This window comes from Geospiza fortis, unplaced genomic scaffold (assembly GCF_000277835.1).
Source record: "Geospiza fortis unplaced genomic scaffold, GeoFor_1.0 scaffold1283, whole genome shotgun sequence".
In the NCBI taxonomy this organism is placed as follows: Eukaryota; Metazoa; Chordata; class Aves; order Passeriformes; family Thraupidae; genus Geospiza; species Geospiza fortis.
The window spans coordinates 70,804-84,507 of NW_005054754.1; the positions used below are offsets into that span (position 1 = coordinate 70,804).

At 40.8% G+C, this 13,704-nt stretch overlaps 1 protein-coding gene across 1 annotated transcript in view; it reads right to left on the reverse strand.

Annotated features, from left to right (window-relative positions):
• The window catches only part of LOC102042834 (kinesin-like protein KIF2A), a gene marked incomplete at its 5' end in the record, with an annotated part of 43,181 nt that overhangs the window by 8,802 nt on the left and 20,675 nt on the right, over positions 1 to 13,704 (reverse strand). Inside the window, 5 exons of the mRNA XM_031065390.1 lie at positions 9,269 to 9,473; positions 10,153 to 10,295; positions 10,586 to 10,677; positions 11,087 to 11,150; positions 11,292 to 11,382. Of these exons, the coding sequence (XP_030921250.1) occupies positions 9,269 to 9,473; positions 10,153 to 10,295; positions 10,586 to 10,677; positions 11,087 to 11,150; positions 11,292 to 11,382 (595 nt within the window). The remainder of the gene's footprint in view (positions 1 to 9,268; positions 9,474 to 10,152; positions 10,296 to 10,585; positions 10,678 to 11,086; positions 11,151 to 11,291; positions 11,383 to 13,704) is intronic.

A 13,704-nucleotide genomic window follows, 5' to 3' on the forward strand; every position in this document is an offset into this window, starting at 1 on the left:
CACTGACCGGAACCAAGAGAAAGTTTTCCTGGGAGTTCTCTGCTTTTAACCCCCTGTGTTCTCAGAGGCGTATCCATGTCCTCAGTGGCCACACCAGGTGCCAATATTCAAATCTGAGCACCTATTGGTTTGACCACCAAACTCCCAAAAAAACTCACTTCCTCTCAAACCATGACACACAAGAAGTAATGGTGTAAAGAAGCCCCTGGACCAATTCCAATGGGGCAGTATCTGGGGAAAAATTACCTAACTGATCTTCTAATTGGACTATATTAGTTAGATATGCTAATTTGTTCCACTTATAAAAATTGTAGAAGTCCGATGTAGGGTGTGCCCATGATTATCGGGACAGCTGGAAGCTTCCAAATAAAGGTCTGCTTTTTATTTTACTATTTTAACACTGTTGCAAGTTTTTCTCTTTTGATATTAGGCAACAGTATATAGCTGTTTTGGTTATCATTATCTCTAGTGATATGGCAATATAAAAGCATAAAAATATCACTCTCTTGAAAAAATTAATAAGGGAAAAGAATGGAAGAAAGAGAGAAAGGGTAAGAGTAGTATTGAGATAAAATCCCAATATTACCAGGTGGAATGTGCCTGGGCTTGTCTGGCCGTCGCTGCTTGACCAAAGGCGGCAGCCATGGTGTTTCACCTCAGACATACCTTTGGTTAGCTGTATGCTGCAGCTAGGCTCTTGGAACAAGTCCAGGCAACAGGAACTCAGGCTCGACCTCTGATGAAGAAGCTTTAGGCGAGGCAAAGAGGAAAAGGAGATGGATCCGGCTAGGGGGTCATAATCCAGAGTTTATTCCTGGGCACGCAGGCCTCTGAATGTTGCGACAGCTCCAACCGAATAGTGACCGCATGGTCCCGTGTCTTTTTAAGCTCAGGGAAAGGGGGAGGGGAAGGGGTAGGTGAGCTACCAACCAGGTAGGAGGGGGGGAAGCTCAGGAGACAAATGACACTTGGATGACCCAATTGTCCCCAGGGCTGAGAGGCATCTTTTGAACTTCACCTATCAGACGACGGCCTTGCTGACCTTCTGAGATTGATGGACAGCTCTCAGCAGGAGGCAGGGAGAGGGGAAGGGGGAAGGTATTACTACACCTGGGAGGAAGTGGGAAAGCTAAGACAGGACATTGCTTCACACTGTAACAGAGTAGAAAGATACATAAGCACCATCCATGGATCTGTGACAAGACTTGATTGTTGCTGTTGGTCAAAGTGATGATCAAAGGTCTTGATCTGTTGGGGGTGGGGGAAAAAGCCCACAAAATACAAAGTCCAGCCGATTAAATATATGCTTAGGTTCAGATGGGAATGCCCAAGCACCTCCCCTGGGGAGGGCAGGGGGAGTTTTACACTGTCTTTTGATCACGTGCAGTCCTCTTGTGGAAGGCCTCAGAAATGAGTCTGGGAGAGCTTTGGAGGTCTTTGATGGTTTATGACTCCTCCTAAGACATGACAGCTGCCTCTCATGTCAGTAGGTTTATGTGTGCATGTGACCTTCCCTGGGAAGGGTGTGTATGTGTAAGGGAGGACAAATTGGCAAGACAAAAAGCACCATCTTGTCTCCACAGGGTTTCCCTCTTATCAGCCTCAAAGCCCAGTTTGTAGCCTCTGGTGGTAATAAGTTCACCCTCTCTGCCTTATTTGGACCAGAGGTTTGTCATTACACAATGAAAAACCTCCTCTTCAGGGTATGCAAAACTGGCCTCAACAAACCACCCTGTCGCCTCCACAAGGCTGAGTGTTTAGAGTCATAGTCCAGTCTCTCACAATTGTATCAGATGATTTGCTATAAAGAGCACTTTAAAAAACTCAAAAAGGAGCAGAGTTTCAAATGCTTTTTCTGTAAAATATTGTAATGATACAAGAGTCCTCAAATCCTCATTTGGGCAAAATCCATCAGTATTGGGATAAGTTTCTTTGGGAGACAAAGACTTCACCGAAAGTACTGTCAAGCCCTGGTACAGGGGAATCAGGGCAGTGGTGGAGTCATCATTACTGGAGGGATTTAAAGGAAATGTAGATGTGGCACTTGGGGTTCTGGGTTAATGACTGGACTCGATGATCTTAAAGGTATTTTCAAACCTAAATGAGTCCATGATTCTATGATAAATGGATTCCTACTTTCAGGGGTGTCCTGGGGTGACTTTATGATGCTTGTATCCCTAATCATCTGTTCTGTTTATTCTGGATGTTAAGTTCTGCACCTTTGAGACTGGTTCCAAGAGCGAAGGGGAGGGAAAAAAAGAGGTTCACAGTTTGTTTTCAGAAGCTCCTTCCGGTGGAGAAGTTCCCCGGACTGTGGCTTTTCTCTTTCCTGCTCTTTCCTGGAACTGTTCAAACCTGCTCTGGACTGGAAACCCAGAAGAGCACTGGGAGCTCTTTGCCAGTTAAATAAGCAGGGGTTTTTTTTCCACTTCTCTCCAAGGAAATATTTTCCCAAACTGGTTGGGGGAGGGGCCACTTGAATTTGCTTTTTAGAGGGACCCCATTCGAAGGTTTCCTCCAAAATTTGCCCTAAACCAAGACAGAGGGATATTATAGTTTATTTCTTAATTCTTTCTGGATGCAGTACTGTGGTGTTGCTTTCTTCTTCAGTTAATTAATTAACAGTGGTGAATAAATCTGTCATAATGGTGTTATGGTTTCATTTGAGATAGAATTAATTTTGTTCCTAGTAGTTGGCATAGTGCTGTGTTTTGGATTCAGTATAAGAATAGTGCTGATAACACACTGAGTTAAGGGCCTTTCAGTGTCTCATGTGTTGCCAGGGAAGCTGGGAGGGAGCACAGCTGGGACAGTTGATCTGAACTGACCAAAGAACATTCCATACCATGCAGTGTCATGCCCAATATATAAACTAGGAGTTACCCGGAAGGAGGGAGGCTGATCACTGCTTGGGGACAGGTTGAACCTCAGTCAGCATGTAGTGAGCAATTGTATTGTGCATTACTTGTCATTTTTGGGTTTCATTACTCTCTCTCTCTCTCCTTTTCATTAGTATTATTAGTAGCAGTAGTAGTATTTTTTACTTTGTTTCAATTATTAAGCTGTTTTTACCTCAACCCACAAGTTTTACTTTATTGTCCTGATTCTTCTCCCCATCCCACTGGACAGGAAGTAGGGAGTGAGCAAACATCTGCATGGTTCTTAGTTGCCAACTGAAGTTAAACCACAACAGTTGCTTTTGGTGCCCAACATGGGGTACAAAGAGTTAAGATAATGACATATCTGACCAGAGTGGGTTAAAAGAAATTTGTTATGAGCATTCATTATTTTGGTTTAATTGTCAGCAGTTAAAATGTTGATTTATTTGCTCTCAGAATTGTCGCACTTGTTCTCAGGGTTGTGGCATGAAATACCTTACTTCCTGCACATGTTCCCTGTGGTGATGTTTATCCTCCATGGGGCCTGGGCTAAAGTTATCATTTTGTTGTACTTTGCAGTATTAGTTTATGTTGCCATCTTACTGCAAAAGTTCCATACCGTTGTCTCCTACTGCAAAAGTTTCATACCTTCTTGGTGTTTTCTCATGGGCTTCTCCTCCCAGCACTGACTCTTTCTTCTTCACAAAACAGCCAGCTGACTCCAACTTCTTCTCAACCACCCACCCCACTCTTTTATAGCACTCTTCTTCTCATTGGTTACAGCTGTGGCCTGTTAAACTCAGGCCTGTTCCTAATCTTTGATAATTGGCCCAGCTGCAACTCCTTAGGGGTAAGATTACTTTCTACACTATCTTTATTTTCTTATATTCTATCCCCCTACAGGCTTATGATAGGATAGCATAGCTGGTATGTGTACTCAGCTCTGCAGTCACCTCTGTACTTAAGGAGTCATCTATTGGGATCTTTGAATAATTACACCTTTTGTCTTTTCTCCTTTAAGAGCCAACCTATGGAGGAGACTTCCTTCCTTCCTTCCTTCCTTCCTTCCTTCCTTCCTTCCTTCCTTCCTTCCTTCCTTCCTTCTCATCCAGGATGATTACAAGTAGCATTCAGGAATTTTAAAGATTTTTAATATCCTTTGAACACTCTTGAAACCAACCTGGCCCTTTTGCTTGGAACCAGCATGTTGTTAGATGTGGTTCAGGTCTTGTTTAAACAGCTATTTAAGAACATCACCCAGAGACCTGCCCCAAGGCTGGATAGTTATGAGCGGCAGGGTGTGTGGGATAGTATGGGCAAGTGTCTAGGACAGTGAGCACCTCCAATGTTTTTGAACCTCACCCCTGAACAAGTGCAGGATACGGAAAAACTAGTAAAAGATTTGGAAAAAGTATGCTGTCACCTTAGTAATTCCAGAGAGATACAAATCACTGCAACATGCTGGAACCTGGCCCAGGTCTATCGAGCGCTGTTCAACACTGCTCAGTACCCTCAGGGAGAAAAGAAAGTCTCTGGATCTGACAAAAAAAAAACACAGGCCCAACGGCTACTCCAACCCCAGCGACAGGCACTGCAGCTACTCCCTTGTGGCTGTGGAAAAAATCTCCCAGAGGTATAAAAAATTGTTCTAGGAGTTTCATCAAGAAAAAGAGGTCCTACTCCCCACCTGTGTGGACCTGCATCTCAGCTATTAACAGTAAGAGTTCTTTTTCTCAAAAGGGAGGATATAGAAAATACACACCACAGGGTACCCTATGGTTTTACTTGCAGGACCAAGGAAAGGACATGAGGAAGTGGGATGGAAAACCTACCTTGACCCTAGAGGCACAGGTATATGAATTGCAGGGCAAAAAAATCAGAAATGAGGGTTCTTCCAGGAAAGTTACTGTTTCAGTCTTCAGTGGCAGTTTCCCACACAGAGTGGAAGGGCTGATTTTACTTCTGATTCTATGGAATGGAATTCTAATCCATTTCTACAAGTAAATGGAGAATTCTATGACCAGGACTAGAAGGGCCCTGCCTCCAGCCAGGTGGAAGAAAGGGATAGCCAGGTTTACTGGAGAGTGTGAATCCGGTGGTCTGGCACAGCAGTCCCACAGGAATACAAGGCTTTTGTAGACACTGGTGCACAGTGTACTCTAATGCCATCAGGCTATGCAGGGGCAGAATCCATCTGTATTTCTGGAGTGACAGGAGGATTCCAACAGCTGACTGTACTGGAGGCTGATCTTAGCCTGACTGGGAATGAGTGGTAAAAACATCCCATTGAGACTGGCCCAGAGGCTCTGTGCATCCTTGGCACAGACTATCTCAGGAGAGGGTATTTCAAGGGTCATTTTTGATATAGCTGTCTTGAAGATGGAGGAAGTTAAACAGTTGTCTACCTTGCCTGGTCTCTTGGAAAACCCTTCTGCTGTGGGGTTGCTGAAGGTTGAAGAACAGCAGTTGCCAATTGTTACCATAATGGTGCACCACCAGCAATATTGCACCACCCAAGACTCCCTAATTTCAATCCATAAACTGATTTGTCAACTGGAGAGCCAAGGAGTGATCTGCAGGACCCACTCACCCTTTAATAGTCCCATATGGCCAGTGTGAAAGTCTAACAGAGAATGGTGATTAACAGTAGATTGTCGTGGACTGAATGAAGTCACACCATCACTGAGTGCTGCCATACTGAACATGTTGGAACTTCAATAGGAACTGGAGTCAAAGGCAGCCCAGCACTGCTACAACTGATAGTGTTAATGTGTTTTTCTCAATCCCTCTGGTGTCAGAGTACAGGCCACAGTTTGCTTTGACTTGTAGGGGCATCCAGTACACCTGGAATCAACTGGTGGAAAGACAGCCTAACCATCTGCCACGGACTGATCCAGACTGTACTGGAACAAGGCGAAGCTCCAGAACTCCTGCAATATATTGATGATATCATTGTGTGGGGCAATATAGCAGAAGAAGTTTCTGAGAGGGAAGAAAATAGTCCAAATCCTTCTGAAGGATGGTTTTACTACAAAACAAAGTAAGGTCAATGGACCTGCACAGGAGATCCAGGTTTTAGGAATAAAATGGCAAGATGAATGTTGTCAGTAGCAATGTCTCCACCCACTAGTAAGAAAGAAACAAACTTTCTTAGGTGTTGTGGGATTCTGGGGAATGCACATTCAAAATTACAGTCTGATTGTCAGCACTTGGTATGAAGTGACCTGGAAGAAAAATTTTTTCAAATGAGGCCCTGAGCAACAACAAGCTTTTAAACAAATCAAACAGGAGACAGTTCATGCTGTAGCCCTTGGGCCAGTCCAAATAGAGCAAGATGTAAAAAATGTGCTCTATACTACACCTGGGGAGAATGGTCCTACCTGGAATCTCTGGCAGAAAGCACCCAGGGAGACTCGAGGTTGACCTCTAGGTTTTTGGAGTCAGGCATACAGAGGATCAGAAGTCTGCTATACTTCAACTGAAAAGGACATACTGGCAGCTTATGAAGGGGTTCAAGCTGCTTCTGAGGTGATTGGCACTGAAGCCCAGTTCCTCCTGGCACTCTGGTTACCAATGTTGGGTTGGATGTTCAAAGGCAGGGTCTCCTCTGCACATCATGAAACAGATGCTACATGGAGTAAGTGGGTCGCACTGATCACATGATGAGCTCTGATAGGAAACCCCAGTCATCCAGGAATCCTGGAAATGATCATGAACTGGCCAGAAGGCAAAGATTTCAGAACGTCACTACAGGAGAAGGTGATGTGCTGAAGAGACCCCAATGTATAATGAAGTGCCAGAACATGAGAAGTAATATGACTTGTTTACTGATGGGTCCTGCTGTTTTGTGGGAAAGTATTGGAGATGGAAAGCAGCTGTATGGAGTCCCCTACAACAAGTCACAAAAACTGCTGAAGGAGAAGGTGAATTGAGTCAGTTCGAAGAGGTGAAAGTCATGCAGTTGGCCTTAGACATTGCTGAATGAGAGAAATGGCCGATACTTTATACTGATTCATGGATAGTGGCAAATGCCCTGTGGGAGTGGTTGCAGCAATGGAAGCAGATAAACTGGCAGCACAGAGATAAACCTGCCCAGGTGGAGAACCTGGTTGTGAAAGTACGTCATGTGGATGCTCATGAACACAAGAGTCAGGCCACTGAATAACATCAGAACAACCAGCAGGTGAATCAGGCTGCTAGGATTGAAGTGCTCAGGTGGATTTGGATTGGCAAGATAAGGGTGAATTATTTCTGGCTTCGTGGGTCCATGACACCTTGGGACATCAAGGAAGAGATGCAACATCTAGGTGGGCTTGTGATCGAGGGATGGACTTAACCATGGACACTATTGCACAGGTTATCCTGGAATGTGAAATGTGCTGCAATTAAGCAGGGCCAGGCAGGTAAAGCCTCTGTGGTATGGGGGACGATGGCTGAAATATAAGTATGGGGAAGCCTGGCAGATTGACTATATCACACTCCCCCAAACCCGTAACAGCAAGCATTTTGTGCTTACAATGGTGGAAACACACCCTGTGTCCCATGGCACTGCCTAGAACGGTATCCTGGGCCTTGGAAAGGAAGTCTTATGGTGACATGGTACTCCAGAAAGAATTGAGTCAGTGATATAACCTCAGATGCACAGAATCGGACAATGGAAGACATTTTCGAAACAACCTCATAGACGCTTGTGCCAAATAACATGGAACTGAGTAGGTGTATCGTATTCCCTATTATGCACCAGCCTCTGTAAAGATCAAACAATGTAATGGACTGTTAAAGACTACACTGAGGAGAATTTGTGGTGGAACCTTTAGACACTGGGATATACATTTAGCAAAGGCCATCTGCCTAGTCAATACCAGAGGATCTGCCAATTAGGCTGGCCCTGCCCAATCAAAACTGTTAAGTACTTTAAAGGGAGATAGAATTCCTGTGCACATTAAAAATATGCTGGGGAAAACAGTCTGGGTAATTCCTGCCTCAGACAAAGGTAAACCCATCTGTGGGACTGCTTTTGCTCAAGGACCTGCGTGCACTTGGTGGGTAATGTGGAAGGATGGGCAAGTCTGGTGTGTGCCTCAAGGGGATTTGATTTTGGGTAAGAATAGCCAATTAATTAAATTGTATTATGTTAATAACTATCCAAGATTGATCTGGCTTCAACTGCAACAATCCAATACCACACACCATCTTTCCTGTCCTGAAGGACTGCTATGACAGATGGAGCCCAAGGTCATGGACTAAATGAACTCAACAGGCTTTTATAGGGATGGTCCATAGACTAAGGGAATGATATCTGTGTGTATATCTATCAAAAAATAGGAAAGGTGATGGGGTATTGAAAAGCGTGGGACCTGGCATTATGTAAATGGTATGGAATAAGGGGTGGAGACTGTCCTGGTTTTGGCTAACATAGAGTTCATTTTCTTCTTAGTAGCTTGTAGTGCTGTGTTTTGGATTCAGTGTGAGAATAATGCTGATAACACACTGATGTTTTGGTTGTTGTTGAACAGTGCTTACCTTGAGTCAAGGGCCTTTCAGTGTCTCATGCTTTGCCAGGGAGAAGCTGCACAAGAAGCTGTGAGGGAGCACAGCCAGGACAGCTGACCAGAACTGGCCAAAGGGATATTCCATACCATATAATATTCCCAGTATATAAACTGGGGGAAGTTGGTCAGGACAGGATGATAGCTGCTGGGGAATGGGCTGGGCATCAGTCAGTGTGGTGAGGAACTGTATTGTGCATCACTTGTTTCTCTTGGGGTTTATTTCTCTCTCTGTGTCTCTCTCTCCTTTTCAATACAATTATTATGATTGTTATTATCTTTTACTTTAGCTCAATTATTAAGCTGTTCTTATCTAAACCCATGGGTTTTCCCTTATTTCAGATACTCCTTCCCATCCCACTCGGGAAGGGGGTGAGGGGATTGAGTGAGCAGCTGCATGGTACTTAGTTTCTAGCTAAGGTTAAACCACTACAAAAGGTATCTTTTTAAAAAATTCTTTTCTTAATTAAAAAAACCCAACTGAGATCAGTAAGTATATTTCCAGTTAGTATTTCAGACCTTGAGTACAAAAGTAAGTTATCTCTCCCCCCATTTTAAGTGTATATATAAAAAAAAGTGTTCAAATTCAACTACTGGGGATTTTGATTTTTTTTTTAAGTACATGAAAATAGATAGCACAATGTTTCTGCAATGTTTCTACTTGGTAATTACCAAGTGTTTTTTCAGGTATTTAAAGGAAAAATAAGATTATATTTTACAAGTCACATCAGTAGACAATGCAGAGAAGCAAAGCCTGCAAAACCACTAATTTCAATTATCATGGCTATTATATGTGGAAGGCTTTCACATACTCAAAGGCAATGGAAACATTTCAGTTACCTTGAGTGCTAAAAGGCTCTTGTTAATTTCTGCACCTTCCAGTCGAGTCTGCCTATCTGCACTAGAAGTATCTGCTCCTCTTTCATTGCCAGCCAAATCAATCAGAGAAAATTTACCATGCAATTTCCCTTTCCTTCTGAGAATAATCTGAAACACTGCGTGGCTTCGAGATGAGTGTGCATTTGCAGATGTCTGGCCGGATGTCCTTTAACAAAAGGAAAGAAAAGAAGAACATATGAACAGGCAAAGGACCATATATGTTAAACACATTGCCCTCAGAACATTCGTTTTTTCAGGGCATAGTCCTGTGTTTACCCATATAATTTGATGCACACGGTATAATTATACCTATTTTTCCAATTCTTCAAACAGAAATGGAAGATTAGTAGCATTTTACTACTCTCTTAAAAGCAAGAATAAACAGATCTCCAAAGATTTCAGACTATCAGAGAGTTTATATGCAAAACGCCGCATGTGGTACTTTTATCTAATCAGTCAGCAGTCTGTCACAAGGCTAATTTTAAAAACAATAAAGCTGGATCTTAAACAAACCCTAACTTTTATACTTTTGTCACTACATATCAAGGCCTTTTAGAACTGAAGAATCTGGCAGTATTCCAGATTATAAATGATGTGAATTTAAGTCAGTAAACTGGTTATATAATGCATGCAATTCATATCCTGTAGAAAAATCAGTTCATATTTCTCTCTGGCTGAAAAACTCAAAACTATATCCAAAAGATAGGTAGATTCCTTACTTGCAGCCAACATTATAAAAAATACCACTGCATATTAAAAAGCCATCACTATGAAGAGACCAAAAAATAATCTTGTTGCAATTCTTTCATTTACAATGAAAAATTGGTGAAAGCTATGGGAGATACCTGCAGCTGTTGCCTATTTCAATAAGCTTAAGAACATCTTCAACACATTTGACTTCCCGCTCCTGTAATCCCACCACCTGGACTTGCTGTTTACCATCTTCTAACACTCTTAATTTTGTCTTCCTGTTCAACAAGTCAAAAACCTTGGGGAGGAGGGGAAAATAACAGTTAAAGAGGAGCTTTAAAAGACATTTTTGCTTCAAATGTCATATCAAAATATGCAAAGCATTCCATGCACAATCCTGCTTGAGCAGGGAGGTTGGACCAGATGACCCACTGTGGTCCCTTCCAACCTGTGATTGAAAGGGACGTATAAAGAATTATTTGAAACAAAGCTTAGTACAAAAAGGAAAAAATCTTTTATATGACAAACTCACAATCTTGTTTGTGAAAGAGAAATTCCACCTTCCTCAGAAAAAAATCAGGTACTTACCTTACCACTATAGATCTCAAAAAATGTTGCATATACTTGAAGTTCTAACTTGTTATAATTTGGCTTCTTTAGCATTAAAAAGACATCTCTAGCTGTGAATACATTTACAAAATAAAAAGAAATGTAGTTATGTATTTTCATTTAGTGAAGACATTAATACATAGAAGTCTATTTTACAGTATCTCATATTTTGCAAGTGTAACAGTCAATCAAGTCAATCAATTAAGAAACACTGCAGTTTAAACTGTCACATTACGTTGGAAGATGCAGAAGACTCAAAAATTATAAACTTGATCATCATTTATATTTCTTACATTTCTTAAGTTGTCTGTAAATATTTACCTTACCGTGTAAAAACTACCCACCTAGAAACTACTTTTTATGTTACCAAAGCTCCACTGTAATGCAAAATATGTAGACCCTTATGTTTGTACAACAGGAAGTGCAAATGTATTGACCTCAACTAATTTGCACAAAGCCAACAGAACAATAAAGTCTCACCTGCAAGTGCATATATTCCTTTAGAACAATCTTGGTTCTTTGCTGAAAAGTCACCACTCATAGTCTAAATTAAAAAACAAAAGACCAAAAATACACAATAAAGATCACAGAACTGTAACTTACGTATTTGTTACTTATTAGAATTTATTGAAGCGTAAAATAAACAAAAAGAAATGTATTGCTGACATGTAGAGGAAATACTTACATGGGTTTTTCCACTGCCTGTTTGTCCATATGCAAAGCAAGTGGCCATTCCCCTTTCAAATATGGTCTCTACTAATGGTCGAGCTGTAAACCTTAAATGTAAAAAAACAACAGTATTTTAGAAATTTAATTACTTTTTTAAACCCACACTACCACAAAGGCACTATCAATTTTAATGCCAGAAGTGACAAAACTGGTTCTGAACTTTGAGAGGCCAAAGGACATCTGCTCATTAATTCCTGAACTGAAGAGGCTACCAGCTCTAGGGCATTCAAATATACTAAACAATTAGAGAAAAGCTACAAGGTGTTTCCCATTTATTTGGCAAAAATTTTATTTTTCTTCAAACCCCAAGAAAAAGAATTTTCTTGTTTTAGTGTTGCAACATGGCACAGTTTGCTACATGGAGTTTGGAGCTCCCTAAAGAAGGCACCATTATAAAATGCAGAAGTAGGACAGTGCAGCAGTTAAATGCTTAGATTTTGCCAATACAAAAAAATCCACTATAGTTTTTGCTCCCTAAATTAGCTTCCAATATTAAGTTCAGAAGACAAGTGGTCAAAAACACATTGCATGTCTTAATATTTTGAGAACATAGTTACACTGAGACAAGGCTCAATAAAACATCTACCCAGGCTCATCAAAATGGAAAAATTCAGTAATCCCTTAAGCATTATTTGATGCGTCAAAAATATTTTCCAAAATATAATTTTTCTATTTTAAAGAATTAATTTTTACTTAAATAAATGTAGCTATTGCTCCCAATTCAGCTGCTTACTACCATTTCTTCATGAAAATCTCCAAAAGCAAAAGGTAACCTTATGGTGGTTACCTCCACCAAGTGATGGAGGCAAGAGTCTCTCTAAACTTTTTCCAGGTGTTTACAAATAAAGTATGTTTAGTGACAGAAACAAGAATGATTGTTAACAGAAACACTGAGGTGTTACAACCTCCTTTCATTCCACTTTGGAACAAACACATCACTTACAAAAATAATATGGGTAAGATTAAGCCATTCAGCAACCGAGGGTTATGCAAAAATCTATGTTTAACCGAATCATCAGTTTTCATTAAAAATATACCAGATGATTCCTGATCAGTCTTAGTCTTTCTTTTTTGCATCCTCCAAGTATATACCCTTTTATTTGTCTTCAAGAAGATATTCCCAATCAGTTTCAGGAAACCAATCCACCTAAGAAGCACATTCCATTATCTCTGCTTAATTGCATTTGAATATATTCATTTTGCTGATTTATAAAAAATGGACTTAATTATATGTATTTTAAAATAAGGCAAAATACAAACATGTCTAGAAAATTTTTGTAGAGCATTATACAACTCCAAATGGTACCATGTCAAAAAAGTCAAATTCTCCTTCTAGTAGAACCTTTATTTGCAATCTTGAGCCTTCAGAAATATAAACTCTGATTCTCCTTTAAAATTCAAAAGGCGTTTAAGTTTTTTAATACTAAAAAACCTTGCAACTCAGTGTTGCAGCTCATGGATTTGAAAATACTTAAAATACAGCCTAAGTAAAGTCATAATAAGAAAATAAAGAGTAGTACATTTCTTGAGAACATTTTTCAGTATAGAAATAGGAGAAATTTTAGCATATTTAAGAAAACTGAAGTAACTTGTCATACTTTTTTTTTCCCCATTGTGACCCTGGCAGTTCTGGTTAGAGCAGAACATGATACCTATGTTCTTCGCAATTGTGTTACTACAGGAGGCCTTGAAGTAGATTATCCTTCATGTGATAATCATTATTGTGCCATATGAAGGAGAAAAAAAAAGCCTGTACTGCTATACAGACTAGAGGTTTATTGTTTCAGTATGAATACAAGCATCTTTCAATATTCTCGGATATTAATATTAATTTATTATGTAAGTAATAAAAATTTTGCTGAAGAAACTCGGTACAAAAGCATAATAACATTGTATGTCAAAAACATCCCTCACATTTAAACACTATGCTCACAAAGACAACATGAAGGAGGGAGATTACAAGAACTGGTTGTTAAGAGGGAGGAAAACTATTGCAAGAGGCTGTAAGGAAAAGGCTAGACAGAAAAGCAAAACTTGAGACAAAGGAAGGGCATGGGGTGTAGGCCCCTTTGAGCCTGTCTTGGTTTAGAGCAAAATTTGGGAGAGAGTCCCCAAAGGGGCTCTGGTAGGAAGATAAATTCAATCGGCCCCTCCCCCCAACAACCGGTCCGGGAGAAAATATCTCCTTGGAGAAAAGTGGAAAAAAGCTGTTTATTAAACAATAATAAACACTATTAAACAATAAAACCCCTTGCTGCTCTAAAAGAGATGACAAACTGAGAAACCCCCCGTCCCCGGGTTGCAGCCCGGCTTACTCAGTCTCTGATCAGTCCCTCTGGTGCTGGAATTGTCACAGGCTAAGGCCGGGC